The following is a 22,327-nucleotide window of genomic DNA, read 5'->3' as shown; positions in this document are numbered from 1 at the left end:
ACCAAGCAGAACACTGACGTTTGATAGCTTGACACATCTCCCACGCGATTCACCCTGCCAATGTGGAATGTGAGGGGGACATCTAGCCGTGCATAAGACAGGCCTCATCATGGGAATGATCCAGCGCCACTGATCAGGTAACTGCGCAGAACGGACGGTTAAAAGTCAAGCCATTTATCCACATTCAATACTGACACGTAATTCAATTTACCAGTGGCCTGGCCAGGTCATTGATAGGTGCAGGCCCACCTTAATGCACGGATGAGATGTACAGAACACGTGCCGACGCTTGCAAACATCCATAATACAAATACCCATCTCACCCACATAAACAAAAACGCTCTCCAAACTCAACTTAATTACGGTATAGAGCCACTGCCGTACTCTTACATGCCGCCCGTGTATACGGTTCCGGATTACAAGTACAAAAGCCTCTCCCTAGATTGTTACCAGATCCTCCTCCATTTCCATTTCTCAGCTATCTCTCTCTCTTTCTCCGAAAAAAATCCCCTAAATCTAGGGTTTCTCTCCTCATTTTCGTCTATTTCTCAGTAGAGATCTCGCAAAATTGAAGATCGGAAACGGCTTTTATTCTCGTAAGCAGATCTCATCTGCCCGTATACGCGCCTACAGTCGAATTCTCGCATCTTGAGCCGACGATGCAGGAGCTGCGGCAGCAGCAGCGGCTGCGTCTTGTTCTATGATCGTTGTTGCCGTTGGCGTTCTTGATCCGAGGGTTTTGAAGGGGTGCATGAGGGATCTGGTCCGGTTTCTATGTTTCGTGGAGAACTCGAAGAGAGCAAGGAGAGATTGCGGTCTTGTGATACGGAGCAGGGGTAGGTGGGGGAAATGTGGCTGATTTTCGTTTGATTTTTAGCATATCCAAGTCGATCTGAGTGGAAAAAAAGACGCGGCTTTGGAAGGGTTTGGGGTTGAAGATTGGGGTGAAAATGCAGCAGGATCAGCGAAAGAAGGTTAGGATTTCTTGATATTTTCTTTTTCTTTTTTGATTTTATAGTCATTTTTCATTTTGTGCCTTGGAAGATGAGATCTGTGCTGTTAGCGTTAGGATTCTCAGAATTTGTAGTATTGTCGGATGATCTGAGATGGCAGCCTGGATCTTCTTCTGTTTTTATTATTATTATTATTATTATTTTAATTGTAAATCAAGAGCGATCTGATGGCTCGAATTGGGCAACTGTGGTTTATGGCTGCGGCTGACTGGCTCACATTAGCGAACCCATTTTTCTTTCTTTCTCTTTTTATTCTCTCTCTTTGTTACGTCCGCTTGTGGTTTTCTTTTCCTTTTTATGGATTATTCTTCATTTTTTTTTGTCCATTTTCCACATTATAATTTATGTTTCTGGTAATCGTCTTTACCAAACAAATCGTGGGAACCATTTTTTTTTTTTTCCTTCCCCTTTTTTCAGCAATGGGCTTTCCTTTGCTCCTTTTTCTTTATTGTTTATTTTTATGCAGATTGTTCTTTTTAAGAGATAAATAAATGTTCTTATTCCTCTACACGAGCATCTAAGATTCAATTTTTGCTGCATCACTATTAACCGCTGTTTTTGTCAATCCTGTTTCCGCAGAACCTGATTCTGTTCCCAAAAGGGGTAGCTTTCTTTCTCCCATTTGCTGTTCTTCTAGTCTATACCTCGTGTCGCCCATACGCTTCCTTGTTCTTCAATTTGGTTTGTGGCGGTGCATGTTTTTAGAAAGCACCTGGCCTTTCTTTTTTTGTGCGTTTCCGTGAAGTTGCATTTGTATACGGATAAATTTGCAGATTTGGGGATTTCTCACCTGTTTTCAATGAAACAGTTGGTAGTTTTTGCTTGCTAAAATTGCAGAAAGTGGTGAGGGCCATCTGTATTATTTTATGCAATAGATGGAAACTTATCTAATGCAATTATGTAAGTCATAGAAAATAGTGTTTTCTCTGTTGGTTGTTGAAATTTCTTCATACCTTTTAACAGAAGAAAATTTCAAGCTATTGTTTGGCTGCTGAGGGTTCGGTGTGACTGTTTGTAACTCTGGGTTGGTCCACTATCAAGACAAGTCATTGAGCAGGTATTTTTCGCTTAATGAAATGAACCTTGGAAGGTAGTCTATCAGTTGATGTCATGATTTTCATGCTTTCATTGTGGAAATAAGCTTGTACATGGATCTACTTTCCTTCCATGTTTTTTTTTCTTGCTCTGGGTCTTTGTTGTTGTTGTTCCTCTTTTTGTTTTTTGTTTTTTTTTGTTTTGTTTTTTTTTGTTTTGTTTAGGGTTATTAGTAAGGTTTTACAAAGGTAAGACAGCCAGGGGATTGAACCATGGCTCGCTCACACACACTACACTGTCTCTACCAGCTCAACTAACAAGCAGGAGATAGTCTTTGTTGTTCGTCAATGCCTTATTTCATTCCATACGATATTTTTAACACTATGAAGCTTCTACAAGGCAGACAAGCTCAATTAGTTTTGCCGTTTTCCTGGATAAAATGCAATATAATTGGAATATATTTATATATAGTTTCTTCATCAAAATATTTTTGTATGATTTTATGTATTGTTTTTTGGTAGCTGTCATTTCATCGTCGTCAGCTTCCTCATGTTCAAAATAAGATGATAGTTGTTCTTTACTGCATTCCAATAGTCAAATGAAATATTTGTTTTTTGTTGCAGATAATTATAGTGTTTGGTTTTCTATTGACCCTGTTTCCTTCTATTTCAATTTTGGTTGGTTGATTTTGCAGGTGGATTGCTTTAAGTTTCATTTTCTGGTTGAATTGTTTGTTAGAAGCTGCTTCAGGCAACTGACATTGACTTCATTATCATGAAACTTAAATGGCCTTTGCTACATTTGCAGAGTCAAGCAGAGATGGACTTCTTTACTGATTATGGAGATGCCAGTAGATACAAAATTCAGGAGGTCGTAGGGAAAGGAAGCTATGGTGTCGTGTGCTCAGCCATCGATACACATACTGGAGAAAAGGTGGCGATAAAGAAGATACATGACATCTTTGAACACATATCTGATGCTGCTCGGATCCTTCGCGAGATCAAACTGCTCAGGCTTCTGCGCCATCCTGACATTGTTGAAATCAAGCATATTATGTTGCCACCTTCAAGAAGAGATTTTAAAGATATTTATGTTGTTTTTGAGCTCATGGAGTCAGATCTTCACCAAGTCATCAAGGCTAATGATGACTTGACAAAGGAACATTATCAATTTTTTCTTTATCAGTTGCTCCGTGCGCTGAAGTATATTCATACGGGTATGAATGCCTTATTATTTTGGGAATGAATATTGCAGTTCATCGGTAATTATTGAAATATATGAATGCATCTTCCTTTTTTCTTGTCCGATGATCTCTCTAGCTGAAATAAATGATTATACCACTTGGATTTCGCTTAGATGAGCTATGTTGTAACCAACATTTCTGAATATGGATTCTGTACATGCCATTTACTGAACCTATTTTTCATAGGAAAACCTGTACTTGAGGTCATCCAGATGTTTTTTTTAGTCACAGAAGGGCAAAAACATGTTTCATGTTAGGAACACTTGCTTCCTGTACATTCAACGAATCTTAAGGTTGACATCATAAGAGATTTCAACGTTTTTCTTTAGTCAAATATTAATCTCGAGTTTGTTTTCAATAAATGGCTCAATGGGACTCTATGAATTTGAAGTTTTGAATGCAATTACTGAAGGGACTTCACTGTGTCTTGGAAGTTGAATCCCTATTCACTTTTTCTTAATTAGAAATCTGTTGTTAATTTTCTATATTAGTTCATATATGATGCCTCCTGATACTGTGTTCTAGTATTAGATGGGTTCTGTTGTAGTACTTTCTTTGCTGAAGAATGTGTGGGTTCTCTGACACCAAAGCTATTTGTCTGCAGCAAATGTTTATCATCGGGATTTGAAGCCAAAGAATATATTGGCCAATGCAAATTGCAAACTTAAGATTTGTGACTTTGGATTAGCAAGAGTTGCATTCAGTGATACCCCAACAACAATATTTTGGACGGTATGTTAGAGAACCTTGGAACTTCATATTCAAATTTTGGTCTTTTCTTTTTCATTTTGGTTTGCTTATTCAACTTTTTGGTCTGTTACCAAACTTTTTCCATCTCATTGCCTTTCTAGCATTTAGATTTTGTCCTGTTATTTCTTTGATATCACAATGTGGAAGAAGGAAAAAAAAAAAATCATCTTCTAATTGTAGCAAGCACAATGTTGTATTCTTCTAGCACTGTTTTTGAAGTATAAAAATCTTTTGCAGGATTATGTTGCAACGAGATGGTATAGAGCTCCGGAGCTATGTGGATCATTCTTCTCCAAAGTATGTATCACCATGCTCCTTGATTTGCTCTGTGCATCACTTATCATATACATGTCCAGCACCATTATGGCAGCCAAAATAATTAGAGGAAGGTCCATGATTTCTTAGATTGAATATATGATTGTTATAGCATGCTTAAGAGTACATACTAAATTATTCTGTTATGGTGGAAAAAAATAGATGCAATAAAAAAAAATTCCCTGCTTTTAGTGCTCAACACTCCACCTACAAATACACAGGCATTGTCATATTCCTGGTATCTTACACTTGCTGGCAGGGGTGTACATCGAGTCGAACTGAGTCGAGCTGGCCTCAGCTCGACTCCACTAGCTGACCTCAGCTCGAACTCGGCTCGGCTCGGTCCTCGAGCCTGACTGGCCAGCTTGGCTCGGTTCGGTCAGCAGCTTGGGCCAGTTCGAGCCAAGATCGAGCCGAGTTCGCCATTGCAGCATTTTCAGAAACACCTAGACTGCACCTTCAAAATCTCACTGTATTTGAGACAGCAGCAATGGTTTTACAGGTATTTTATCAAACACCTTCTAAGCAACATAAAAATCAAGAATAAAAGGGTGTTGGTTTCATATACATACCTTCCTTGCCACCAGCCACACTTCTTTGATTCATTTCATCAAACACTTGGTGAGCAACATCAATATCAAAATAATGGAGTCACCAAACTGGTTCGATCCAAGTTTGATTCGAGCTGGGTTCGATCCGAGTCGAGTCGAGCTGGGGCCAGCTCGAACTCATTTTCGAGCTCAAAAAATCAGCTCGACTCGGCTCGAACTCAGCTTCGAACTGAGTCGAATCAAGCTTTTTCGAGTCGAGTCAAGTGAGCTAACTGAGCTAGCTCGGTTCGTGTACACCTCTACTTGCTGATGCGTATTAATATAAAGCCTAAAATTTTGGCCTTTTCCAGTGGGTTGTCCTATCACCTAGTTGAGGCTTGCTTGGTTGACCTTTTTGTGACATTCTCTTTTGGCCATGACGTGGTTGACTCCCTCCTCTTTCATCTTTTTTGTTTTTTTTTCCCCCTATGAAGTTCGTAACCTTCATTTAGTTTTCACCATCCAATCCGTCCAATCTTTTTTCCTGTGAATCTCAAAATCTTTATCACAGACTTAGCTGAGTGGTTTGCTTTTGGTGAGGGGGTGAATCTGAAGCTAAGCCTTTGTATGGATGTTGATGCGTACAGTATTAACAATTGTCTATTTTGTGCCCTAGAAACATTGAAATCTTTTTTCATTTCTTATAATTTATTTTTTAAACGACGATGTGTATTCAGTCAGAGATATGAAAAATAACATTGAAGATCGATGATCAATAATAATAGACTTGAGGTGGGCTTCTGAAATTAGAGATTCTTTAGTTGGCTGTTATGTGAAATTGACAGACAAAGGGATTTTGGGGTTGTTCTTTGCAACTATTATTTGTTAGTGTTGTTTCTGTTTTGGGTATCTCAAGTCTCAAAACATTGTCTTGGTTGTATTAATGCTCCCGTTTTGCTTCTATTACCTTCTACGTTACTTGTATAGTTCTGATGGATTCCCAAAGGCGTATCAAGGATTGAATATCCATATTGTTGTACCGTACCATTCACCATTGAGATGGGATTGTATTGCCCTGTATCAGTCTGTTTCTGGCTGACACAGCCATAACATTTATGGACGAGACTGGTATGTATTGGGCAATATGCTGGTTCGGATGATACTTCAACCATTGTTGACAACTGTGTTTTAATTTAATTGTTACTGTTGATCTTAGTGGAGGCACTTGCCAGTATTCTGCAGACACCTGTTTGGAGATCTGCTCAATTTTCCAATTTCTGGGGTGCAAAATGCAATGTTGGACAATGGAAAATTGGGTGTAAGTGGTAGAACATTTGTTTGTGATAGGAACTAGATTGTTGCGAGTCACTAATTTGTATGCTTTTCCATATCACATCGGTTGGGTCTAGTCAAGTTTTGTGTGTTTTAAGGGTTTTCACTGAAAGAGGCTGATTGTGTATTTGAGGCATTTTAAACCATTAATCAGCACAAGGGTGAGCCTTTTTTCTTTTTTTTTTTTCCGTTAGCTTGTCAGTACACTCCACTGTCAGTCACCCCCACTAGGGATCGATACCAAGACCTCAGTGTTGAAACGAGGTATCTTTCACTCAGTCTACCACTTGAGCTATGGATCAGTGTGTGCAGAAGGGTGAGCCTGTGGCAAAGGGGGTGCCCTGAATTTTTGTCGTTAGAAAGTATGGTAGACTTAGTATTGTTCAACTTCAAGATGCAGTCCTGCTTGGCTGACATGCATACCCTAATAACCTTAAAATAGCCTTTAGAGGGTTGGCAATTTGGGACGATCAAGGAAGTTTTCAATTTTGAGAGGGAAATAAAGCAGACATATGGAACCTAAGAGGTTTTGCGAGTTCACTGTGATCCTGACACACTGCTGTTTGGCTAACATGCATACCTTAAAATAGCCTTTACAGGGTTGGCAACCTGGCACTTTGGGATGATCAGGGAAGTTTTCAATATTGGGAGAGTTTAAAGCAGAAATGTGTCAAACTAAGGTTTTGGGAGTTCACCGTGATCCCTATATGCAGAACCTCAGCTGCTAGAGGGCTCAATAGCATTATGTTTTATTTGTAGTTTTTGAGGCCTTTCTTTTTTGCTTTTGTTTTTGTGTGTGTTTTTTTTTCCTCTCTTTCTTGGCCTGTCATTTGTTTCGTTACAGTCCTTGCAACAGTCGTGCCAGTAGGAAATCTGATGTTGGCATACCCCTCGGCACATTTTGGATGTGTTGGCAATCAGCACAGTTCTCACAGTTATTATGTCTGATAGCGTTGATTCTTAATAGTTGCAATTTTTTGGGAGGAATATCTTCCTCCTTTTTTAAGGCAGTAATATTGCCTAGTAATTAAATAAAATTCTTCTTCAGGAGGGAATTTTGATCTCTCCTGCAAGTTGAAATATCTTGCGATTCAGGTAATTATTGTATTGTGTCTGCCATTAAGCTTCTCCGGACAGTTTATACTGCACAATCGGGCTTTTTTTTTAAAAAAAAAAAAAACCACAACAGGATCTAATTAGTGATGGTTTCTTATGTGTAGTATACTCCTGCAATTGATATCTGGAGTATAGGTTGCATCTTTGCTGAGGTATTAACAGGGAAGCCACTGTTTCCTGGTAAAAACGTTGTTCACCAATTGGATTTGATGACTGATCTGCTTGGGACACCTTCCTTAGACACCATTTCTCGGGTAAGCTGCAACTTTTGGATCTCAAGCTTTAACCTGGAAGTGATTCTTTTCAAAGAATGATATTTACCATTTCGCTTTTCTTCTGAATCCAGGTGCGGAATGAAAAAGCAAGAAGATACTTGAGCAGCATGAGGAGGAAGCAGCCCGTATCATTTTCTCAGAAGTTTCCAAATGCAGATCCTCTAGCACTAAAACTGTTGGAAAGACTTTTGGCATTTGATCCCAAGGATCGGCCAACTGCTGAAGAGGTACGTCTTAACAGTGTGAAAGAAACAGAGATTTTGATTAAAATGTTGCAGAAGTTCCATAAATCAATCCGAACCCTTAGTCAGTTACTCAGTTTCCATATGGGATATTGATAAGAAATTCGGGTCTTTGTTAAAGTGAGAAAGTAGTTAAATTGCTTCCCAAACCACATTTCCATAAGAAATGTCTTGCCTTGCTAGGAGCTATAGTCTTCCCTAAATCCATTTGCACTCTTGGTAGGATTCCATATGGGATACTTACTAGAAATTAGGGCCTTTGTTAAAATGAGACATGTTAGGTAGTTAACGTGCTCCCTAGTTTCGTTTTCATAAGACATGTCTTGCCTTGCAAGTCTGCTGAGGCCGTTGCTTGGTTTGAGTAATTGTTTACCAAAATTAGATACATGGACAGTTACGCTTTTAATACTATCAGTGGTTGCTGGTGAGTTTATGAGTGACTGTGTTTGGTTTTACCAGGCATTGGCCGATCCTTACTTCAAAGGCCTGGCCAAAGTGGAGAGAGAGCCATCTTGTCAGCCAATCACAAAGATTGAGTTTGAATTTGAGAGGAGGAGGGTGACAAAAGAGGACATTCGCGAACTTATTTTCAGGGAGATACTGGAATACCACCCTCAACTGCTCAAAGACTACCTGAATGGAACTGAAAGGACAAATTTCCTCTATCCCAGGTTTAAATAGCTGCCTATTTGTTTCCAGATTTAACTACGTATCATTGGATTATTTCATTTTCCTGATTAACGGATTCATTTTCCACACGTCTTTGCTGTGCAGTGCTGTTGATCAATTCCGGAAGCAGTTTGCTCATCTTGAGGAAAATGGTGGCAAAAGTGGGCCAGTGATTCCGTTGGAGAGGAAGCATGTGTCTCTCCCAAGGTAGGGGATTCAGCTTCTACTGTTAGCTTTATCATTTTCACCACTTCCATGCTGTATTTTGAAATTATGGGGAGTAGAATAATTTCTTGCAAACATGAAGAATCCCTTGGCTCACTTCTCTTTCCTCCATGCTAGAACTTAGTGTAATACATGCTCCATACTTCCATATGATTCTGTATGTTAGTGAAAAACTCATTATCAATTGTGCATGCATCAAGATGCACATAGTTGTTGGCTGTAGCCATTAAACAGTACAGCATCCTCTCTTTTTTCTTTTTTATTTTATTTTATGTAGTAACTGACATTTTATTAACAGAAAGAAACAATGCCAGCTTAGGGAGTGGCCAAGAAGAAGAGCCAGTGGTAAGGGACCCTTTTGTCACCCTGCCTTTGGCAGGGGGATCAACCATTTCATTTCCCTCGGAATGTAAGAGAAAACCACACTCCTGTTAGCCACTATGGATTTAGTTTCAGAAATACAGAAAGCTTTATGGGCTCTTTACTTCCAAGACCATTTTCCTTTGATGAGGCCAACTTATGGCATTCGAAAAGTACGATACGGTCGCCGTGTATCAATATTGGTCCGTATTAGACCATATCAGCTCGTGTCGGTCGATTTTTTATTTATTTATTTTTTTTAAAGCCAAAGAATCAAGGAAAATATCAAGTAAAAAAAAGTATATTTAGACATTAAAGAATCTATCATTTATTATTATTATTTTGTTTTGTTTTTTTATTTTTAATTTTTAATTTTTAATTTTTAATTTTTTTTTAATTTTGTATTTTGAACATGCATATGATAGTGTATCGGACCATTCTTTGATGGGAATGTTGTTTATCAGTTTGACTTGTTGAAGGTCAGCTAAATGCGCCTTAATTGAACATAAATCAAGCATGATTTGATAAATTAGGTCCTATTACATTGAAATACAAGTCAAACTGACGGTTTTCCCTTCTCTCTGATTTTTCCCATAGCAGTCCACATCACTTCAATTTGTCGAAACCCATTCAAATCATTTGTTTTGATCCCAAAATAGGTCTAGGTCTAGACTAAAATGAGTTTTTAAGCTTCCTTCATGGTTTAAATGAAAAATAAAAATAAAAAAATGGGAGAAGACATGAGTGAAAATTTGAAAAATAATAATAATTCAAAATTGGTCTTTTATGAGCATATCATCCTATGTCGACCCTTACCGGCAATGTATCGGCCGGTGTATGTCAGTTTTTCATATGAGGCTGATACGGTTCCGTATCGTGTATCATCTCGAGCTGATACGGATACAATATGGCCGTATTGGCCGATACGATACCAATATTCATATCTATGGTGGACACTCATCAAAGGCAGCACACAGTACTCAAGGCCCCAGAAGGTATGTCAAGATTTTGCAGTGGTGATTTCCCAAGTCCTCTCCCATGCTAGAATGGCCAGGGTTGCCTGAGGAGGATCCATCAAAATTTTACTGAGCTCCCCCTCCCCAAGGAATCCAGCTAGCTTTAATAATTTGGTGAATCCCTCATCCCTGCGGTGCCCATCTCCAGTCCTGAAGAACATTTTTTGAAATTCCATGCAGCTCAGCCTGAGGCAGACTCCACTTGATAACCAGCATTGTTATCCTCTTCCTGGGGTGATTGAAGTCGCCTTACCCTAAAAAATTCTGCTCCTACCCCATGATATACATTTACGTCATCATATCGTGTATCTTGTTCCACGTTGCAAGCATATAAGGATGGATATTAGGCCTGTTACAAGTGGTATGCCACCAAATTGCTGAATATGCATGGAGGGCAAAACATGAATATCCATATGAATACTTAAATCTGGAAAACATGGACCCCATGTGTTTGCCTCTGGACCTGTAGGCATGCCCTTGTAGAAGATTGTATGTGTGCGGATCAGGGTCTGTAGTTTTCAATTTTAGCTAAGATTTAGCCCCTATAGCTATGCTGTTTCCTTGACATATTATCTTCTATTCGAGTATGGTAAAGTCATTGTTCCATACGTAGTTTTCTGGAGAGATGTGCTTCAGCAATGTTGTTTAGAGAACTGTCATCCATGTGTTACGTCGTTATTTTGATTGTTATTGTTCTTGAGGTTTTCTTCTTGAACTCCTGATCAATCTTCGACTTTCAATTGCTATTTTATTTGTAGATCTACAGTGGTCCATTCAAATACAATCCCCCCAAGGGAACAGCCAACTTATGCTTCATCCAAAGATAGGCAAGTGCCAGATGAGGCATGCAAGAATTCCCGAGATACAACAGATGGGATGATGGCTGGGAGTCTATCAAGGATTTCACATCCAGCACAGAGGATCCCTTTAGGTATGGTTACTGGCAAAAACTGCCTTTATTATCCTGTTATTAGAAATTTTCAACTGTAAAATCAAACTGGTGTGACTGGCAAAGTTGATTTGTGCAATTCTGGCTGCTTGAGGGCATCCCCATCCCAAGCTCTCTGCTTTTTAAAATTTCTTTTTGCTCAGTATCTTTGTGGCAATGCTAATATTCATAACATTTGGGATTATTTTCTGTGCAGCCAAGCCAGGAAAAGTTGTGGGACCGGTAATGCCCTATGAGAATGGAGGTATCAAAGATGCCTATGATCCAAGAAGAATGATCAGGAATGCAGTCCTCCCTCCTCAAACCATTCCACCCCCATACTGTTATGGCAGCAGGAGCATGGCAAAGCTGGAAAGGTTAAATACAAGTGCAGAGTCAGAGAGGGACTCGTTGTCGTCGCAGCCTAAACATCCCCAATGCATGGCAAGCAAATTGGTACCAGATGTAGCCATTGACATGAATGCTCCACCATTTTACCTGACAAGAGCAGGCAAGGCGGACCTGGCAGGAGATAGAATGGCCATGGAGTCAAACCTGCTACAAGCAAAGTCTCAGTTCAGTGGGATAAGTGCAGCTGCCGCAGCAACCGCAGCCCACAGAAAGGTGGGTGCTGTTCAGTTTGGGGTGTCAAGTATGTACTAGGCGAGGGAGGGAGGGCCCAAACCTTGGCATTTGACTCGGGAACATCCCATATGGTAGAAGGCTCTACCTTTCATGATGGAATCGGCAACACAGTATCTTTCATCACAGTCATTGGGTCAGTGTTGTAATGCACCATGGACAGAGAGAGAGAGAGAGAGGTGCAGATCCTTTTAGTTGGAAACCTCATGGGGTGCTCGTAGAAGCCCATATCAATAGAGTATATATATATAAGTAGCAGGCTAGCAGCACAAGCAAAGAGTCTATCACGCTTGTAATTAATTAATTGTTGTGATATATGTTCCCTGATGCAAAATGCGAGTTATTTTTTATTTTTTTTCTGTTTTAACATTTTTAATCCCCTTTTCTCCACTGCCCCATCTACAGAAACAATCAGCTAAAGTGCAAGATGGTAAAAACGTTTTTTTTTTTTTTTTTGGCAGCCAGAATGGATGTATTTGTGGCCAAAATCAATTCAATTTAGAGCAAGGAAATCCGAGTGGCTCTAAATGAAATGAATGGATGTTACTGTCACTGTATTTTTTCTGCAACGTCTCCAAAATCACTCAAAAGAGGGACTATGCCTTTCAGCTATTTTTCCCAGGATGACATTATATTCAACTATGCTTGCCATTGAGAGTATTTTGGCCAACTTCAGATTAGCAGTGGGCAGGGCCAACCAGCGAGCCACCTTTTTAACAAGCGTCTTTATGCCATTAAATCAGTGGGCTCACTCGGTGAATCAATTGGACCAAATGGAGTGGTCAGGTATGAGCAGGCTTCGGTATATGATAGGATAAGGAACTGCACGTCTGCCTCCCTCAAAAGCTACTGGTACTGCTATTACAACCTGTCTCAAACGCCTTATCTCGATCAAGTCAACATCTGGAATAGAACAGACTGCAAAAGCAATGGAATCAACTACTCCAACTGGATCGACTGCCCCGTACAGGTCAAATCCATTCTCGGCACAAATGTAACTAGATCTGAACATGAACTCTGCACAAACGAAACTAGAGCTGGGCATCTAGTCGAGAAGAGTCCAGCATGCCTGATCCAATCTGAGTCTGGGTGTGGCCCGGTCTAATCCAGACTGAGTCCAACCCAGTCACAAGCACCAAGTCAGGTCCGGGTTGGATGCAGGGTATCCACGGGCTGAAATCAACTCAAAACCTAAGTGCATTTTACAGAATTGCAGCCTTCTCCATCAGCAACGGCATCTCAGATCTGAGCTTTACACACACACATGAGTCCAGTTTCTGATTAAGCCGAGTCAGTACCGAGTTGAGTTGAGTTACTGGTTGACCTGAACTTGACTCGGTTTGAGTTCAGATTGAACAAAGTCTACTCAGTTCGGATCAAGTCGGGTCTGAACGAGTCGAGTCATCCCATACCCAGCCCTAAATGAAACGGCCATATTGAAATTTTTTACCAATGGATCTTTGGGGCAGACCCCATTGGTGAGACCTGCAGTCTGAGAGTGGAAACATTTGAAGCCCGTTTTCTGTTTTAAGTGTTCCATTCCAGGACACTCTGAACAATGGTTTGCTCAAAGCGAATGGTGGAACTTACGCACTGACACCATCATAAGTTCATTTTATCAAAGTCCACCCCATCCCAGCAACAGGTGCGCTCCACGGTGGTCCCAAGTTACATGAAGGGCCCATGTAATGTCAGAAGACCATCCATAACAAGGGCCCCAAATCTGCCGGTACAAGCACTGGTGTGCACCCCTTTCAGCAAAAGCTCCGAGCATGTCTGGTGGTCCATGAATCGGGTGAAGTATGCATCAGAAGGATTTTCACCAAAAAAATAAATCAAATAAAATAAATTGTATAACCCCGATAACAGGAGAGCTCCAAGGGTCTGTCTGTGAGCCTGTAAATGCAAATCTATGCACCCTATGTGAATTGGACAAGAGGCATCAACAAATTCCTCATCAACAAGCATGGTGTGCAAAAATAGCTTAGAACATTACCCCTTCAAACCATCTTGCACATCTCATAGGGCATATCCCTGCATCACGAGTATTGGAGGCAGAGCAGGCAAACCACAGGCATCCAGCATTAAAAATACCATAACACTAAAAGAACTGTGCACAGTGAATTCATGCAGATAATCTCAGGGAACTAAACTAGAGATTTAAGAGACAGCAATCCAACACCAAAATTTGCAGACTAGAAGCAGCTTGTTGCAGATTAAGACAAAGCTGCTCATTCATCCTCCTGGCTGCGCAACCTCGCCAACTTGTTAGTAACAACAACATCCAGCTGTGCAGCTCGCTCCACAATTGCTTTCCTCTTCCTTGTGGACACATTGTGAGCAATCTCCACACAGTAAGTCCTGAATTTCATTGATTGTAAACATAGAGCAGTAGATGATTAGTTGGGAATGTGATCCAGTACTTCAATCATTAAAAAAAATAAGAATGCTAATACTGGGTGGCCCATCTTCAAGTGCCAGACATGCACCAACATGGCAGAGCACAATCCGATACGTGTCCATCAGGTGGTCCCTACGGTCAATGTCCATTAGCCCAAAAGTCCAGCCTGTCCAACATTCCATGCTCGAAGTGAATGTGTAGATCACTTCATAAGTGGGTCAGAAAGGCTTCTAGGATTTGGAGGACACATGGGCTAGGGACCATCTGATGAATCCTCAGGATCCCAGATGAGAGTGCCATGTTGCCACATATGCATTTGGATCTTGAAGATGAAGCTGAGTGCCATGTTGCCACATGTGCATTTGGATCTTGAAGATGAAGCATCTGGAATTATCATAGGCAGATACGTAAACTACTGACAAAGCATCATTGGGACTGGCTACAACCCTTCTCATATAAGGAAACCGCACCTGTTATGCATCATCAACAATTCAAGCTCATTAACGTTGTGCACCACAAACTTCTTGAACCCATTAGGCAGGTAATGGCGGGTCTTCTTATCAGAACCATAACCAATATTGGGCATCAAAGTACATCCCTTGAACTTCCTTCTCACACGAGAATCAATACCCTTGGGTCTACGCCAGTTTGGCTGTCATATATACAATCAGTAGGTAGCATTAGATCAATCTGAAAAGGGGGGGAATTTGCTAAAAGGTGTTGTCTCACATATTACCACTAGTATTTAAAACATTGAGACATTTAAATCTGTATTTATTTGAGTGTACAACTGCATAGGAGGTCAGCAAATGGAAATCAGAAGAGGGGGGGGGGGCGGCGCATGTGAGAAGTTGTCTAGTAGCAAGTAGAAACTGAGGAATCCAATGCCAATGGAGGCTTCTAATATTCCACAATCCATGGGCAGGAACCCTTGGAACAAACCTTTTTTTTTCTGTTCTTGACTGTTGATTGGTATTTAAGGCACAACAGTTGTACATATCAGATTTCCATAACCTCTTTCAACTAAATAAGACAGATAAGGTTGAGAATATAAAATGATCATTTATGTATTTTTACCTTCAACAGATAATAATAAAATTTCATTGAACAGGCAAAAAGGAAAATGCCCCAATGGGCCAAGAATCCAATGGGCCAAGAATCCCACATGCAATGTGCATCTCTCGCACTGTGGTTCACAATATTGTCCGACACAACTTGGTTTTGCCTGCGTCACATCAGTTTCAGTGGGGAATGAAATAGAATGAGTTGGAGCAAGTTGCACCAGTTTGTCTCCAAACTCCATGCAAATTGAACTCCATAACCACAATCTAAAACCATGCTCAAGACATGTTTACTTCACAAGAGACTGCACCAAGTCTCTCTACAAATTTAACCATGACAAGTCAATCCTGATAACAGAGGAGTTCCACGCATGCCAAACTGCGTAATAGATGGAGTAGATGTGAATTAAAACATAGAGTATGTTTGGATGCATTGTAATTGAATTGCAATTACCTGTCTGCTAGAGTGCAAATAACCAAATTGTAAATATCGAGGAACTGGGCTGCAAATTGCAATTATGTTACTTTCGAGTTGGACCTCAAAGGAATGTAACTGGAGTTTTAAAGGTACTTCCTTGTTATGATTTCAAGTGAATACCAAATTCATTTGTTCATCCAAATGCAGACTTAGTAAACTACGGTACTTGCAACATCATCATACCAGCTTCTTTTTTTTTCCTCTTGATTTCAAGTGAATGCAATTAACTTTTGTCATTTCCTCTTGAATTAACTGAATTTGTAAATGAATTCATTTGTTCATCCAAATGCAAACTTTGTAAATGAAGGTACTTGCATCTTCTTCTGTTTTTGTTTCTGAGATACGTTAACTCAAATTAAACTAAATAAATTGTGGAACCCACTGTCACTAAGTCACAGTCCCATAATCAAATTGGTTGAGCAATCCTATCCTCCGATTCATGGATACTCGTTTGATGGAATGGGACCATTGGATTTAAAAAAAAAAAACTTTTAACTGCCAAATATTGTCCACCAAATCCAACAACCATCTGTAACTTTTGGTTCATGATAAATCTAATCCATAATCCACAATCCACAATTTGGATAGTTTAATTTGACTGATATGCCGGGTATGTGATCTGAGTGTTGTGATATGCAATTGCATAAGCAATCATGTGATCGCAGATTCGATTCTGGACCACAAAACTGCGTATGGACGGAGAGCTAATCACTTCTAAATATGGCACCCAGAATGCTGCTTTGTGAGGTCATCTTCTCACTCTGTGGTCTCCCCCTTGCCAAAGGAGCATGACGGATGAGGAGATAGTTGAGTTTCTTGGCCTGTGGGACTTCTTAAAGAACATCAAACCTAATATCCAATCAGATGATCGGATCTTTTGGGGAATACATCAATCCGGGAAGTTCTCTGCCAAATCCTTATGCAGTATGTTTACTGACCCAGCCCAAGGTCCTTCCACATCTCATCCTTTTCACCATCTGGGGCTCCAGAAATGGGCATTGTTTTCATAATGAGCAAGAGGGACATGTAGAGGTCATTGCTAGGGTTAAGGGTATGGTGTCGGATTGGGCATTGTATGTAAAAGAAGCTCCAGCTTGTCTCCAGCTTGTCTCCAGCTCATCTATTTTCTAAGTTGTTGGGTTCTCTTCATTGGTAGTTTTCTCTTCTTGCGAGCTGTTAATAAATTTCAGTAACCTTTCCAAAAAAAAAAAGGAATGATAGAAAAACTAAAATCCAATACATTACTAAATGGTTATACCAAGCCCTTTCAACATGTTAAATTGAAATGCTTTAAAGTTATGCCTAAGCAATATGCCAATTTGGACCTGAACTAAGGTCCCCTTCATATCATGAAGGGAAGTTCGCCCCAAAAACAGAGGTGAAGTTTACTAGAAACTTTATCGCCAAATACAAAGTGGAAAACTTATGTACTCTAATGGCCGATGAATGAACCGATATATTCGGTTGGACATTAATTAACTTTCTCATGAATTATTCCGTTGGGACTATATTTCAAAGTCTTTGGATACATCAACTCATTCTCACACTGCTGAATACTTGTTTAGATTAGTAGATAGCATAGTTAAGAAAATTAGAAAAGAATATGTTTTTTTTTTTGAAAGATCACTGAATATATTAAAAGAAGGGAGGGGAGAAGAACGAGAGGAAACAAAAAGGGGCGAATGAGGGTTGCCGAGCAGGCAAAACTAGCCATTACACCCCAAGAAAAAGAAAATCTATTTGATTAAAACCTAAAACATAGACCATCCATTCAATAAGGAGACGCTTGGCTTTACTGGCTATAGCCGCGGCAGGATTAGAGACATCCCTAAAACACTTGTTGTTTCTTTCTTCCTAGACCGACCACCAAATAGCTATGATCGCCATGCACAAGATCCTCGTCTTCTTCTTACCCAAACTGACCCCGTGCCAGGCTTTGATAAGGAGGGAGACCGAACAAGGGAAACACCACTTCAAATTGAAGCAAATGAGAAAATCTGTCCAAATTTCAGAAATGAACAGGCAGGAGAGTAAGAGGTAGTTGATGTTTTCTTTGTTCTTCATACAACAAGACAGATGTTGACAATAGACATTCCCATTTTTCTCAAATTGTCTATCATGAGAATTCTTTTGGACCCCACTAGCTAGGCGAAAGCAGTGTGCTTGGGAGGAACAGAGTACTTCCAGAACTTGAAAGAAGGGTGGACCTCAAAGAAGATCGAGCCTTGGTCTAGTTGCTGATAAAAAGATTTGATAGAGAAAGTGCTGGATGATTTATCCGCCTTCCAAATTAATTTGTCCGGGCTCAAAAGTGTTTGGCGTGCTCGAATTAATGAGCTGAAGAAGACCCACAAGCTCATCAATCTCCCAGTCCTGAAGGTTCCTCCTGCAATCGATGATCCAGTTGATCTTGTTGTCCAGAATTGAGTAGCAGTCAACTACAAAGCACTTGGGGTTGGAGGCGAGGCGATGAATATTCGGAAAATCAACTTTCAAGGGAGCTCCACCCACCCAAATGTCTTCCCAAAATTGAATTTTGGCCCCATTTCCCAGGCTGAAGCCGATGCTTGGAAGAATTGCAGCCTCTGATGTAACTCAGTTATCATGGACAACGCAGCCTCCGATGTAACTGTTGGGCACCTTTTTATGAAGAAGTGATGCCTTCTATTTTGATACAATGTAGGGAAACAGTGGAGAGGTTGGATCCGCAAGTGTGGGTTTGACATGTCTCAGTTTTGCTCAATGGCTCCCCTAAAGGCTTCTTCAAATTTTCTAGGGGGCCTTCATCAAAGGGGCCCATTATCTCTCTTTCTCTTTCGCATTGTTGTTAAGGCTTTGGAGATGATGCATTACAAAAGGGCGGAAGGAGGGCTTCATTAGTGGATTGAGGTGTAGGGGATGCCTTCTGTCATCTCCCACCTCCAATTTGCGGACGGCACTCTTCTATTTTGTGACGCTTCCCATTTCATGGTAGACAAGCTGAGAACTATCATCCGATGCTTCGAAGTCATCTAGGCTAAAGCACAACATCGTTAAAAGAAAAATGTTTGGAGTGTGCATGGGGGTTGAGGAAGTGGAGTTGTTGGCCGAGACTTTTGGATGTGTGGTTGGGGTGCTTCCCCTTTGCATTGGGAAGTTGGCTAATCATCTTTGGAACAAGGTGGAGTGTTATGAGAGGAAATTGGTAAAATGGAAAAGTCTCTCTTACTAGGCGGTCATATTACTCTAATCGAAGCAGCCCTATCAAATCTCCCTCTTTATTTTATGCCCATCTTCAAATATCTGATCTAAATTCTCTCTAGACTTGAGAAACTTAGACATGAATTCTCATGGTGAGAGGTGGAAGATAAGAACAAGTTCCTCTTGGTGGGGTGGAATGATGTTCGCATGCCATATGAAGAGGGCAGTGCAAGAATCAAGGACCTTAAGATCATGAATGCAGTGTTGCTTGGGAAAAGACTCTGGAAATTCAGGGAAGAGAATGGGGCTCTCTGAAAGGAGGTTATAAAATGCAAATATGGGTGCTCGGTTGGAGGTTGGTGGACTAGACATTCATTTATCTATAGAGCATCAACTTTCTGGAAAGGGGTCTACTCCATGAAGTCGCATTTCTTGGAAGGGGTTGGCTTTTCTTTGGGGAATGGTGAGAATATCCAGTTTTGGGAACATGTTTGAGGTTGGAAATTGCCCCTTAAAAGCCGACTTTCCTAGGGTCTTCCCGTTTGGCCCCAGATCATGCCATGGTGGTGATCAGATGCTTCTCCTTCATTGGGGACGTGGTTGTTTGGGATCCCCCTTGTAGAAGGTACCTTCAAGGTGACAAAGTGGCTGAATTTGTTGCACTTTTGGAGTGCATCCACCTTGCTCCCCAATTATTTCTAATTCGGAAAAGATGGTATGGAGGATCAACAGGTCAGGTTCCTTCTCAGTTCAGTCTATTCCATTATTTGTGACTATGGTAGGCATGGGGAGGCGGGAAAAACCAAGTTTGTATGGCACTATGATGTTCCTCCCAAAATAGCCGTCTTTGGATGGGTAGGGAGTTGGTAGGAAGAAAGTTTAAACTATTGACAATCTTTGGAAAATGGCAATGGTGATCCCCGAACATGTCTCCTGTGCATGAATGACAAGGAAACGATCGATCATCTTTTCGCGCATTGTCCCTTCATAGGATCCATTGGGGAAGATTTGCCAAGTCATTTCAAAGTTTCTTAGTCCTTTCTGGAATCGGGGGGTGATCTTTTAATTGAGTGGCAAAGAGTGGGCTTAGCAAAAAGCTAAAAAGTTGTTGTGGAGAATGGCCTCGCTAGCAGTTTGGTGAGCTATTTGGGAATAAAGAAATGCAAGATGTTTCAGGAATGACAGAAAATCAGTATAGGGAACCTCCCAAAGGGCTAGATCACTTGTGATCGAATGGGTTTTTTGTGTGCCTAAGCTTTCGAGTTGTAATTTCGATTTTCTTGGGATGTAATAGGGTCGCCCTCTTGGCGCCCCTGGTTTGCTTCTTTGCTGTTTTGTTGTTGTTTTGCTTTTGTTTTCTTTCAATAAAATTTTCATCTTTAAAAAAAAAAAACATCTTAGAGAGTTATGCTAACTTACGATAAATTTTTTTACGAATTATAAAGTCTAACTTACTCTATTTGTCAGTTAAACAACTCACTAGTGGGGAATGTAGATAATAGACCCGAATAGGAAGGATCCAGCACAAAGTTGTCCATGAATATTCTTGGCTTCACATGTTCTGCAAGCAGTTACGAGCGCAACTGGAGTACGTTTAAGGCGGTAAGATTTTGAATTCACTTTTCAAATGTTGCATTTAGATTTTAGAGTTAATATTAAAACTATCTAAATTAATCACTAATGCACATTCAATTTAAACGTTATACAAATTCACATACAAAAAAGAAGAAGAAGCAAACTTCTTAAACAAAAGAAGCTAACTACCCCCCGGTCATATTCTAATACAACCAAAAGTTGCAGGAAGGAACAACTTCGAGCTAGGCGAGAAAAGCCTAATAATTATGATCCCATCAACCTACAATTTGAAAGCAGACAATGAGTGGCTTGTAGAGATAGAGGACACGGCCTTTGCAGGTAAGGATCTAACATGGGCTCAAGTAGAAGATGTCGTATTTGGATTGGCACCTTAAGGAAGTGCAAGTGAAAGGCCGGAGACGACGAGAGAGGCCTAGTAGTGGTCAAAGTCAAGAAGAAGATGAGATAAAGCCATAAAGGAGATACAAGAAGAAGATGACTAATCACTGGATGTGGCCGAGCAATTAATGGGAACTGGTGATGAAGAAACAGAAGAAGAGGAAGTATACGTTGAAGAAGAGATGGAGCTTATGACGATGACAGCAATGTCCCACAATGGATTAGGGATCAATGTGTATAACCTATTTTGAATTTTTAAAATTTGAATTTGTAGTTGAATTCTAAAGTTTCACTAGTTTGTACAATGTATTTCTACATCAAGTCATCAAAAAAAAAATTATATTCTTTTTTTCCATAATTGCGAGTACATGTATCATTTGAATAATTATTAGTTAACTTGTTGTGCTCTAATAGTATAATAGATGAAATGTTAAAAGTAACAAAATATGAAAATATTAATGAAATAGGTTTTAAAAAAACAATTCCAAATGCTTGTACTAGTTTTACACTTTTTTCATAAATTTTTTTTGTACTTTTTCTACTTTCCCTAAATTTTCAGTATTTTATAAAAAAAATTCAAAAAAAATATATATTCAGGGGGCTATGCAACCACATATGTGATTACATATGCGCACAGCCAACGTTGTCTCACACGGTCCATATGCGATTTGACAACATTGGTGACCTCTACATAATTTCGAAGCACATGCACGTCCATCCATCACTCTGCCAGAGTATAAATTTTTTTCTCATTTTTCAATTAGTGTAAGAGAAATTTTGTGATCCTTGACCCAAGGTTAAGTATATCATTCTTGAGCACATGATCTGTACAGATGGGTCCCATGTTTCAGCAATCTCCACCATAGATCTAACAGTCACTACCACCGTGGACAGACCACGTCCCTGAAACCTCTTGGATTTGAACATCTTACCCATCTCATTTTTTGGCCTTCTCGATTTCGACCATCAATGCAAGTTAGAGAAAACATGTCAAAGAACATCTACATAACTAACACTGTTTGCAATCTTTATAATTCATGAATTCTATCGAGTATTGAATGATATAAGAATTGAATCTGGAGAGAGAGAGAGAGTACCTTCACAGAGACCTTGCGGTCGCTCTGGGGCCTCTTGAACTTCTTTACACGCTTCTTCACAATCTTCTTCGTCAGCAATGGAACCGCCATTTCTATACTCCTACTACTGTAACATTTCCATCAATGTATCAGAAGATTTCTATACTCCTACTACTGTAACATTTACATCAATGTATCAGAAGAGAGAGAGAGAGAGAGAGAGAGAGAGAGAGAGAGAGAGAGAGAGACTTACAGGGTCTAGGGTTACGGCTGCCAAACTTCGCAACGCTTTCCACCCCCTCTGAAAAAAACCTAACCCTAGGAAGGAAGAATCCGCCCTGGTTTGGGTGGGGTTCTTATGTTTCGAGGCTAGCTAAGCCTACACGCGTACATAGCCCTGCGCATCCATACATCTATACATGCAAGCATGCCCGCCAATATGGTGTACGTGTGCGAAATCCGAGCT

At 40.2% G+C, this 22,327-nt stretch overlaps 2 protein-coding genes across 6 annotated transcripts; one reads left to right on the top strand and one right to left on the bottom strand.

Moving 5' to 3' along the window:
• The first annotated feature begins 368 nt into the window (after window positions 1-368).
• On the top strand, window positions 369-12,039 carry LOC131240802 (mitogen-activated protein kinase 10-like). Of its 3 annotated transcripts, XM_058239283.1 has the most exons (11): window positions 369-974; window positions 1,977-2,070; window positions 2,856-3,264; window positions 3,896-4,023; window positions 4,279-4,338; window positions 7,439-7,588; window positions 7,681-7,836; window positions 8,311-8,522; window positions 8,626-8,727; window positions 10,880-11,052; window positions 11,267-12,039. In XM_058239283.1, exons 3-11 carry the CDS (start codon window positions 2,868-2,870, stop codon window positions 11,710-11,712), a joined length of 1,824 nt encoding a protein of 607 aa, XP_058095266.1. In that variant the 5' UTR covers window positions 369-974; window positions 1,977-2,070; window positions 2,856-2,867; the 3' UTR covers window positions 11,713-12,039. The 3 variants fall into 3 exon arrangements, with proteins under 3 accessions (XP_058095266.1, XP_058095265.1, XP_058095267.1); XM_058239282.1 differs by lacking the exon at window positions 1,977-2,070 and having other exon boundaries at window positions 371-974; XM_058239284.1 differs by lacking the exons at window positions 369-974; window positions 1,977-2,070; window positions 4,279-4,338 and having other exon boundaries at window positions 2,837-3,264.
• Window positions 12,040-13,663: 1,624 nt separating this feature from the next.
• LOC131240800 (large ribosomal subunit protein eL32z-like) lies at window positions 13,664-22,270 on the bottom strand. Of its 3 annotated transcripts, XM_058239280.1 has the most exons (5): window positions 22,115-22,270; window positions 21,883-21,988; window positions 14,563-14,744; window positions 13,892-14,052; window positions 13,664-13,859 (listed from the first exon to the last, which is right to left on the bottom strand). In XM_058239280.1, exons 2-4 carry the CDS (start codon window positions 21,970-21,972, stop codon window positions 13,923-13,925), a joined length of 402 nt encoding a protein of 133 aa, XP_058095263.1. In that variant the 5' UTR covers window positions 21,973-21,988; window positions 22,115-22,270; the 3' UTR covers window positions 13,664-13,859; window positions 13,892-13,922. The 3 variants fall into 3 exon arrangements, with proteins under 3 accessions (XP_058095263.1, XP_058095262.1, XP_058095264.1); XM_058239279.1 differs by having other exon boundaries at window positions 13,664-14,052; XM_058239281.1 differs by lacking the exon at window positions 22,115-22,270 and having other exon boundaries at window positions 13,664-14,052; window positions 21,883-22,007.
• Window positions 22,271-22,327: the final 57 nt, after the last annotated feature.

Source organism: Magnolia sinica, chromosome 3 (assembly GCF_029962835.1).
Source record: "Magnolia sinica isolate HGM2019 chromosome 3, MsV1, whole genome shotgun sequence".
Lineage (NCBI taxonomy): Eukaryota > Viridiplantae > Streptophyta > Magnoliopsida > Magnoliales > Magnoliaceae > Magnolia > Magnolia sinica.
This window is presented reverse-complemented; position numbering and strand designations above follow the sequence as displayed.